The 10,209-nt window shown below is 36.6% G+C and overlaps 2 protein-coding genes and 1 non-coding gene across 8 annotated transcripts; 1 reads left to right on the top strand and 2 right to left on the bottom strand.

The window, feature by feature from the left end:
• Nucleotides 1–2: 2 nt before the first annotated feature.
• LOC126686902 (disease resistance protein RPV1-like) lies at nucleotides 3–5,010 on the bottom strand. 3 transcript variants are annotated; one of them, XR_007644014.2, is made up of 6 exons: nucleotides 4,355–5,010; nucleotides 3,106–4,207; nucleotides 2,583–3,017; nucleotides 1,601–2,509; nucleotides 502–1,228; nucleotides 3–396 (listed from the first exon to the last, which is right to left on the bottom strand). XR_007644014.2 is itself a non-coding variant. In XM_050381193.2 (5 exons), exons 1-5 carry the CDS (start codon nucleotides 4,840–4,842, stop codon nucleotides 566–568), a joined length of 3,597 nt encoding a protein of 1,198 aa, XP_050237150.1. In that variant the 5' UTR covers nucleotides 4,843–5,010; the 3' UTR covers nucleotides 3–565. The 3 variants fall into 3 exon arrangements, 2 of the variants coding, with proteins under 2 accessions (XP_050237150.1, XP_050237160.1); XM_050381193.2 differs by having other exon boundaries at nucleotides 3–1,228; XM_050381203.2 differs by having other exon boundaries at nucleotides 3–1,228; nucleotides 2,583–3,014; nucleotides 4,355–5,009.
• Nucleotides 5,011–6,505: 1,495 nt separating this feature from the next.
• On the top strand, nucleotides 6,506–9,686 carry LOC126686932 (C-type lectin receptor-like tyrosine-protein kinase At1g52310). Of its 4 annotated transcripts, none has more exons than XM_056104293.1 (6): nucleotides 6,506–6,527; nucleotides 6,791–6,891; nucleotides 6,997–7,057; nucleotides 7,510–7,935; nucleotides 8,108–8,678; nucleotides 8,972–9,686. In XM_056104293.1, exons 2-6 carry the CDS (start codon nucleotides 6,811–6,813, stop codon nucleotides 9,486–9,488), a joined length of 1,656 nt encoding a protein of 551 aa, XP_055960268.1. In that variant the 5' UTR covers nucleotides 6,506–6,527; nucleotides 6,791–6,810; the 3' UTR covers nucleotides 9,489–9,686. The 4 variants fall into 4 exon arrangements, with proteins under 4 accessions (XP_055960268.1, XP_050237197.1, XP_050237205.1 ...); XM_050381240.2 differs by lacking the exon at nucleotides 6,506–6,527 and adding an exon at nucleotides 6,546–6,642; XM_050381248.2 differs by lacking the exon at nucleotides 6,506–6,527 and adding an exon at nucleotides 6,548–6,680.
• Nucleotides 9,687–9,950: 264 nt separating this feature from the next.
• TRNAL-UAA (transfer RNA leucine (anticodon UAA)) lies at nucleotides 9,951–10,034 on the bottom strand. The gene has a single exon. It is a non-coding gene; the product is annotated as a tRNA-Leu (tRNA).
• Nucleotides 10,035–10,209: the final 175 nt, after the last annotated feature.

Genomic DNA, 10,209 nt, shown 5'->3' with positions numbered 1-10,209 from the left:
GGTTCTCTTAATGTTTTTTATTAGGCAAAAATTATAAAAGAAACCTTTCAAGTTACATAGAACTAACATCTCAGTTTTTTTTAGTTTTTTCTTGGCTACTTAGAACTATCAATGTTTTTAAATTATAAATGTAGCAGTCACCAACAAAGTAATTGCTCAGCTCTAACTATAAACTATAGACATGGAACACATTCTTGCGAACCAATTCAAAAATGCAAATATCGCCTTCCTTCAAACCATTCTCTTGATAGAATGCAGTCCATCCGTTGCCGAAACTCAAACGTCTCGATTTTTTTGATTGGTCCTCAGATTCCACTCTCTTCTATCGTCACCAGCAACGCTCACATACTCCCCAGCATCACCCATGTACTTCTTTGCAAAACCCGCAGGAAAATACTGCACAAAATACCATCAACTCTGTGCTATAACGAGAAATGAAAAAAGTCCTCAACTTTGATTTGATTTGATTTGGATAAACAGCTTAATTCAATTTTTGCTCACCCCTAAGAGTGTTATGCAACCAACGAGGAGTAGTACGTGGTAAGCAAAAATAGGTGTACTGCACTCAAGTAAAGGTATACTTCAAAGTTGGATCAGTTACAACAAGATGTCTGCTCCATTCCATCTGATTTCCACCTACACTTTCTGAGTCATCTGGAGCTGCTAACTTCAGTAGTTCATCAGGGGTTGTAAATGGATGATGATGTAGGAAATAAACTTCCTTTCCTATTCCAACCTCATACCGCGACAAGTCTCTATCAGTTATATTCTGATGCCAAATCGACCTGCTTTCTGCTATGCCTTTGCTATCTCGTTCGCTATCCTTCCCGTACACAACGCGAATGCCATACTCTTTTACGTAATACCCGGGTGGCATACGCACCGAAACATTCACCCTATCTCCTACTTCAAATTCACCTCCAAACTTCCAGTAGCTTAACCATATCATATCCTCATCGTCTTCCGGGAGTCCATAGAATGTCGGACTATAACTCCAATTTGTACCCTTGGTTTCGTTACTGATCCTAGCATAATGACCAGCAGCGTGCAACCAATATATCGCATGATCGCGTGAATATACTGTGCATAAATTTAAACCTCTGATCTTGTGACCGGAAACTGGATTTACTGTAAATGATAACAAACAGTCCATGCTTTTATAGCTGAACCAGTTTGGGACCTCACTACCAGTAAGGAAGAAGCTGAAGATGCCGCATTCTTGCAATACCTGAGCAGCCGAATATCCACTTTTGAGATATTGATTTATAAGTTTTACAAGAAGCACACAAACTACTAAGTGCTCACCAAAAGATTGCCCCCCTAAACTTGCTTACAATACACTAATTTTTCTGTCGTTTAGTCCCTTGAATTTGTCAATTTTATCAATTAGACCAAATGCATCAATATTGAAAACAACTACAGAAGGCGGCTAATTGACCAAAAAATTGGATTAATAGATCATAATTTGAGCTAAACGATGAAAATTAACAAGTTCAAGGGACTGATTAATTTTGGTACTCCATCGCCTACAAGCTAAGGGGGCAAATTAATATTTAAGCCAAAATAATTCAAAATGAATGTGACAAGGGTGAGGGAGTACCTGGGGAGAAGTCCTCATTTCTCTATTAGCTATGGCACTAAACATTGTGATTTCCGAGCTCCCCAAGGACGATGCATCGTGCAAGCCTAAGCCATCCATCATTTCTATGTCCATGTTCATAATTGATTCTAGTTTGAACAAACCTTGTACCTCAACTAATTGGTCGCAACCAAAAAGTTCCACCAGCAAGTTACTCAACAAATTTGGCAGATTGGTAATTCTTTCCAATGATGTACAACCCTCTGCCTTCAATTCCTCCAAACTTATTGGAAGCTCCGGAAGACATTGAAGGCTTGTGCACTTGTCCAAGCAAAGATACTGGAGTGTAGACAGACTTTTGATGCTTTCTGGAATGCTGTGGATCGGGTTTCCTTTAAGATCTAAAGATTCCAATGACTGGAGACCTCGTAGATCATTTGGAATAGCTGCATCTGATAGGTTGCAGTCTGCTAGACTTAAAGTCACCAAATGGCTGGGTAAAATAGCAAATGAAAAAGTGATTGATCGTGGGTCTTTTCTTGGTAGTGACCATGGCCAAAAGGTTGAGTACCATGGACCGGTCACAGCTTCTGGATGAGTTAAGGCAGTACCATCTGCATAAAGGACCTTCAGTGACTGCATTTTCCTCATCTCCTCTGGAAGTTGATCAAGTTTTGAGCAATTACATAAATTTACTTTTTCAAGAGATACCAGCAACCCAATTTCTCTAGGAAGCCTTTTCAAATTTTTGCAGCCCCTTAAATCTAGTACAATAAGTTGTTTAAGGTAGCCTATGGATTCGTCCAGCTCGACCAAGTTTATGCAATTCTTGAGCTTCAATCTCTCAAGAGATGGAAGGCCCATGAAGTTTGGGGTTTTGACGAGGCCATGAGAATGACTGAGGTTGAGGATTTTTAGATCAACTAGGAACTGTGTGAAAGAAAAACTAATTAGTAGTATAGATGCAGAGAAAGAAAATGAGAAACGGAGATAAAAGCCATACCCTTGTTCCTTTCCAAACATTGATTAGGCTGCTCCTGCGCATATCAAGAACAGCAAGCTTCTCCAATTGGAATGTATTAGGAATGGATTTTAAAGGGAATCCACTCCAAAACAACCATACCAAACCTTTAGGAAAATTTTCATAATCCCCACTGAGTTTAACACTACCGAGTTGGAGTAACTTCAGTCTGTCCATTTCGGCAAATGCCTTTGTTTTCAGGTTCACTTCATAAAATGGATTTGCTAAACCACGGCTCACTGGTTGTCGAGAGAAGATACCACGGCTATATTGTATTGAAAGATTTCCTTGGTTATGAAGGATTGGTTCATCAGTAGAATCTTCACAATGTGTCCCTTTTGTATTTAATTCACCAGCACTGGCTTCCTTCAACATCTCTAGGTTTAGTGTGAGGCCCTTGACTGTTCCTGTACCCTGCTTTTAGCGACGAAAATGTGAAAATGACAGTTTTAAAAACAAAGTAAGCACTCGCGTACGGAAACTAACAAGTATTATATATACTCACAGTATGTCCTCTTAATATGCTAAATGCATCTTTATCCCGCCAAACTCTGCTACGTTTCCCAGGATCCTCAGGAGACTCTTGACGAACAATTTCTCTCCCCATGTCTCTAATTAATTGATGCATCATCAGTTTGTTTCCTTCATTAATTGTTAAAAGACACCTGGCAATGAGATTGTTAATTCCAACAACTGCATAGAATTTACAGCCTTGTAGTATACTAATTGCATAGTCTTTTTCCATTCCAGTGAGAAAACAAGCTATGTCAAGGAACAAACTTTTATCATGATCATCTTCTATAGAGTCAAAGCTTACTCTAAGAATCCTCTGAACTTTACTGTCAGGAATGGCTTCCAGCTTCTGCAATGCGCTTTCCCAAACTTGTGTGCTTTTGCCTGAAAGAGAGGAGCCCAGAACCTGAAGAGCTAGCGGAAGGCCACTGCAAAGATCCACAGCTCTTTTGGATTGTTGCTCAAAATTTTCAACAGGATGATCTTGCCTAAAAGAATACCAACTGAAAAGCTGCAGCGACTCATTATCATCCAATTCGTTAACTCTAAACATCTTACTAACTTCATTTGCCCTCAGCAAGCGCTCATGTCTAGTTGTTACAATAATTTTACTTCCTGAAAAGAACCACTCCCGCATACCGATGATTGCATTAAATTGGTCTAGCTGATCTAGATCATCAAGAATAAGAAGGATTCTTCTGCGGCATATGGCATCTTTTATCTTCATAATTCCTTCATCCGTGTTGTATATTTTGACTGTTTTCCCCTCAAGAAGATCCGAAAGAAGTTTTCGTTGCAAGCGTACCAAACCGTTCGATTGTTCAGACAGTTCTCTGACATTTCCTAGAAAGCTTGCACCGTCAAATCGGTCAAAGTTCTGGTTGTAAACAATCTTTGCAAGAGTTGTCTTGCCGATTCCCCCAACTCCATATATTGTTGCTACGCCAACATTTTTTGAATCATCTTGTAGCCATGAATTAATATCAGCTATACGCAAGTCAATTCCAACCAAGTTTGGAGAAACGTTAAGCACTATGCGATTCAGCTTATTTCCAACCTCTTTAACAACATCTTGAATATACTGTGACTGATGCCTACCAAAATCAAAATGGAAAAAGTGTTATTTTAACATTTTCTATGTTAAAAATGAAGTTTCGTTTCCGAAACATCAAGTGCCCAACATGTTTCTAAAACGGGACACGTTGATTGAATGAAAAGCGAGTAACTCAAAAGAATTTGACCTGTTCTCCAAAGCCAAGCCTCCCATGTCAGCAACTTGTCTAAGACCCGATCTCCATCTCTCAACCATCTCCTTATCGAACACCGTTTCATGTCTAGCAAACGCCTCACCGTAACCACCGCTCTGTTGCCCAACTTGGGTGGCATCCACATCATAAAAAAGAGGCACAACAACGTGGCCGTCAGTCCTCCGACGTTCCATGATCATCTCAAGTTCATCGAGGCACCATCTTGAAGACGCGTAGTCTTTGGAAAGCACCAGCACTGAAATTTGTGATTCTTGAATTGCTTTGACGATCTCTGAGTCGATGTTCTCGCCTCTTCGGATTTCGTCGTCGTCTCTGAATGTGTGAATGCCGGCTTGAATTAGAGCTGTGTAGAGATGATCGGTGAAATTCTTGCGGGTGTCTCCTCCTCTGAAGCTCAAGAACACGTGATAAGTCCACTTACATGATGATGATGATGATGGTGATGGTCTTTTTGCACCCATTTGAAATGAGTTTTGAAATTCTGGAAAAGACGAGCAAAAAGAAATGGAGTGATAGAAGAAGGATGGGCGAGGAGGGCTGACTTTTTGGCGGAGGATATGACTTTGTAATGTCTCGTTAAATTTCACAGAAACTTCCTCTGAAAATTCACTTATCCTCGCCAAATAGTTTAGTTTTAAGGGTGTCTTGTTTTAACTTTTTACACAAAACTCGAACTCGAGATGGAACAATATTCAAGCTCGAACTGGACTTAATTTTAATAAAGAATAAAAGTTATTATTAAAAAATAATCAAATTTGATGTATTTTAATTTAATCAATTTATATGATAAATAACTAAATTTAAAAGTATAAAAGGCCAATTATAATAATAAAAAAATTATTTTTATTTTTATTATAACAAGCTCGTTTAGACTCGTGAACCTTAGGAGTCTTAGTAATTGATATTTGATCCCGGCTCGAGATAAACCTCGAGTAGTTAGAACTCGAGCTCGAATTTTTCGAGTCGATCTCGAGTAACTCACGAGTGGCCCATCTCGTTTACACCTCCATATTAGGATTTTGAATTTTTTTCACAAGCCTTCTTTCTTTTGGATTATTAAAAAAATGTTCTTCTTATAAAACTCTCTTTCTTCAATTATTAAAAGTTAATTAATTAAATTTTAAAATATAAATATTCAAAAAAATTGAAATTTAATAAATTATAATCATAAATAAAAAAACTCTTCAAACTTTATAGCTATTGGATTTATATAATTTTATAAGTTTAAATTTTAATTACTTAAACTAATTTTAATTTTTTATATTTTCTAACATATAATAATATAGAAAATCTTTTAGATTATTGATCAATTTAAAAAAATCTACAGTTTACAATAAATTTAATAATATTAATTAAATCTGTAAATTAATAATAGGCTTAATTCCTTAAAAAAAACCCACCTTGTATTTTTTTTTCTTTTATACCCTGACCTTGTAAAAACACCATTTGTACCCAATTTTGAGTTTTTATGTTTCATCTCTACCCAAAAGCATTAAATTGTACTCTTTTCATTTGAAAAAGAGTTTAAAACAATCCTTTATTTTTAACTTATATACTATTTAGATATTAATGTTATTAATAGTACAAAAATACCATTTTCTTCAAAAAATTAAAAATAATTTTAATTTTTTTTATTTTTTAAAAAAATATTTCCGAATTTTTTTTAAATTTTTAATTTTATTTTTATTTTTTTAAAAAAATGTTTCCGACAAAAAAATTTAAAATAATAATAATTTTTTTATTATTTTATAAAATTAAAAAAATTAATTAATTATTTGGATGTATTTGATTATTTTTTAAGTTTAAGGATTTATTTGTATTTTTAAAAATAGAAAAAAGTATAATGAAAAGAGTACAATTTAATGCTTTTGGGTAGGGATGAAACATAAAAACTCAAAATTGGGTACAAATGGTGTTTTTACAAGGTCAGGGTATAAACGAAGAAAAAGTGCAAGGTGGGGGGTTTTTAAGAAATTAAGCCTTAATAATATAATAATTTCGTGATAAAAAATTAAATTTTCGTGCAAACATTAATTCTAATAATTACTGTAAAAGTTCCAATTTAATTTTGGAGAAATTATTTGGACCTTTGTGTGTAATTGGATTTGGAGTTTGTTAGAAACAACAATTAGAAATGCAGCAGCAGGTAACTCCTACCTACCTTCATTAACTTCTTACTTGTTACTGTTCACTCCGCTCAACTCAGCAATCGGTTCGCTATGCTTCCTCCTTAACATTTCTACTAACCCTTAATCTTCTCGGTAAGCTTTCTCTCTTTACTTCTGGGTTACCAATCATAGTAATTAGGGTTTACTCTCCTTTTCTTTCTTTCTTTTATCAGTATTCAATTGGGTATCTTCACTTCTTGCTTATAAAATTTACTTTTGTTGGTTTAAATTTCTGTTGCAGGGTTTTAACTAGGAGCTGGGATGCAATTGCAACTGACCCATATGCACTTTTCTCTGCTTTTCATTGCTTGTCTTGTACTCCGCTTTGTTGCTTCAGAAACTGTGAGTTTATGGAATGTAAATCCTTGTGCAAGCTTTGAGATTTTTGAGTGTTTTTCGGTATGTTTCTTAGTTTACTGAATCTGCTATTGTAATTTTGTTTTTCAGATATCTAATGATGCAATTCATAGTCCAGTGGTTGCTTCCAAAAATGTAACCAATATTAAAGGTTTGACTCATAATATTTCTCTTTGGATTTCCATGCTAGAAGCAGTTATTCAGTAACATGACTTACCAACATGTGTAGTGAGCGCAATGCTATCGGACTGCGTAGCTTGTACTATTCTGATGCATTTGCAAATTAAATAGCAGTGTCTTAGAAACAGTACATTTGGACTTGGATGCAAGTCTTGGAATTGATATTGGCTGGATAAACTGATTTACTGAAAAAATGGCTTATTGAATATAAGTTTTGTGATGTTTGTCATATTAGCATGTGTTTGGCGTTCCTTTCAAAGAGTTACGGAAGTCCTACGTGTTTTGTCCTGTCCAAGTTTTGTTCTCAGTTTGTATAAAATGTATTCCAATATTTGTCAGGCAACATGCATGATCTTTTCTTATTGCTTTTCTAAAGTGTGTGTTAGTTTAGTTGTTTGAAGGTTAATTTTTTCTTATTGGCAGCATGGTGCCGTTCTGGTTGGGAGTTAACTCTAGATAAAACCAAGTGCTTGAAATATATTAACAAGTCACTTTCATGGGACGAGTCGGAAGCTTTTTGTGAAAGCTATGGTGGACACTTGGCAGCATTGGCATCATCTCAACAGTTAATTTTTGCCAAACAGTTATGTGGAAAAAATGCCAGTGGCTGCTGGGTTGGTGGGCGAAGCATCAACTCCACTGTTGGTTTTGGTTGGAAGTGGTCTGATAATACATCATATTGGAATGGGTCGATATTTGCTGGAGCACCGTTTGATCCAAACTGCGCTGGTTTGTCATGCCGCAATAATTCGAGTGCTAATTTTTGTACTCTGGTTCACGACAGAAACACATTTCTTGTGGACGAGAGATGCAACAACTCTCATGCTTTTATTTGCATGCTTGATGCTGGTATGCCATATGCCTTACAATATGTCATGGATAAATCAATATTCATGCCGTATTTACATATAACCCTGCTAGATTATGTGTACTCTCTCAGATTACATTATATACTTTGATTGGGTTTAATTCTTTGGGGAAGTCTCACGGGTTTTCATTCTTTTTCTGTCCTGTTTTGCAGAGAACAAATGTTACCACATGCACTGCCATAGGGAGTATCTTATCATCCTTTCTGTTGTTAGTGGATTGATTGTCTGTACTGCATTAGCAGTGGTGACTTGGCTTCTTGCTTATAGACGGAGCCGGAAGCGTAGAAAATCCCGCAAGTTATCTAATCCAGCAGCTTCTGCATTAGTTCCACCATCATGGAAAGTCTTCACTAACGAAGAATTACGATCCATTACAAAAAAATTTAGTGAAGGAAATCGCCTTCCTGGAGATGCAAAAACAGGTGGCACATATAGTGCGCTCCTACCTGATGGATCAAGGGTTGCAGTAAAGAGGTTGAAGAGGTCGAGTTTCCAAAGAAAGAAGGACTTCTATTCTGAGATTGGCAGGGTTGCAAGGCTTCATCATCCAAATTTGGTGGCTATTAAAGGATGCTGCTATGATCATGGTGACCGCTACATTGTTTATGAATTTGTAGTTAATGGACCCTTAGATAGATGGCTACACCACATACCAAGAGGTGGTAGGAGCTTGGATTGGGCTATGAGGTTAAAAATAGCTACTACCCTCGCGCAAGGAATTGCGTATGTATATCTTACCCCCTATTAACTTATTTGCAAACTGTTTACTCTGTCTGTCATTAGCATGATTAATACTGTTTTCAAATAATTTAAAGTATTTGAGAGTCGGGTTTGAAATGGTGAATATCTTTTTTCCATGTCATAGTATAATATTTTTTCCATGTCATAGTATAATCATTCTGAAAAAGCTTTCAGTATGTTGTCAATTCATCACATAGTCATGGATGCCTAACTTTTTAAATGTTCACTGTGTGTTTGCTACTAATTGTCATTTGTTTGGTTCACTTGTTATATAGGTTCCTGCATGACAAGGTTAAGCCACATGTTGTGCATCGGGACATCCGCGCAAGTAATGTACTGCTTGATGAAGATTTTGAAGCACATTTGTTAGGAGTTGGTCTCTCCAAGTTTGTGCCATGGGAAGTGATGCATGAGGGAACAGTGATGGCCGGTGGTACATATGGGTACCTGGCACCAGAATTTGTCTATAGAAATGAGCTTACGACAAAGAGTGATGTTTATAGCTTCGGGGTACTGCTGTTGGAAATAGTTACAGGACGTAGGCCGGCACAGGCAGTTGATTCAGTGGGTTGGCAAAGTATATTTGAGTGGGCTACACCTTTGGTGCAGGCACACCGCTATACGGAGCTCTTGGATCCTCTAATTAATTCAGAAATTCCAGAAGCCGGTGTGATTCAGAAGGCGGTGGACCTTGTATATGCCTGCACGCAGCACGTCCCATCAATGCGGCCAAGAATGTCTCATGTTGTTCATCAGCTACAGCAATTAGCACAGCCGGTGGTTATGAAGTGATGCAAAGTTAAGGAGCAATGGGGATTTGTAACTAACTAGAATATATCTGCAATGCAGTATTTATCTGCTGCAGAGGCTAACACGTATTGTTAGGTTGGCTTAGGATATGCCAACTTATTTTAGTTAAGTATGTATGCATTGCCTGTAGTCTGTACTCTGTAGATTATAATGATCAATTTTATGCTAAATTAATGTTTAGGGTTGAGTAAAAATTTAACTAATTCAGATTATATCGATTCTCGTTCTGATTCTGTTGGTTTAGACGTGAATGGTTTGAAAAAATGGTTTTCAGTTTTATTAATTAATTAATCAAATTGATTGAAAAATTAAATTGTATTGAGCTAAACTGAGGAAAATTCATAAATTGGATTAATTGTGTTGATCAGACTATGCAAAGTTCTAAATATGTCTTATAGTTTTTCAACAATGCGTCAAATTAAAGAGAAAAAAGGAAAAAGGATTTGTCAGAAGTGGGGTTTGAACCCACGCCCTCTTACGAGGACCAGATCTTAAGTCTGGCGCCTTAGACCACTCGGCCATCCTGACACTTGTTGACAGTATGTCGGCCACAAATTTAATTATAATTTGACAGTGCAACGGGGAACCAGGAAAGGAAATTCATAAATATGTATGACCATAATATTTACGCAATTCTTCCTTGGGACGTTTATGTAGATAGAAAAACGATGAACAAAGAAAATGTGTCATTAATAGAAGAGAA

The sequence above is a fragment of the Mercurialis annua genome, linkage group LG1-X (assembly GCF_937616625.2).
Source record: "Mercurialis annua linkage group LG1-X, ddMerAnnu1.2, whole genome shotgun sequence".
NCBI lineage: Eukaryota > Viridiplantae > Streptophyta > Magnoliopsida > Malpighiales > Euphorbiaceae > Mercurialis > Mercurialis annua.
Note: the sequence above shows the minus strand (reverse complement) of the source record. Positions and strands in the feature narration are given on the sequence as shown.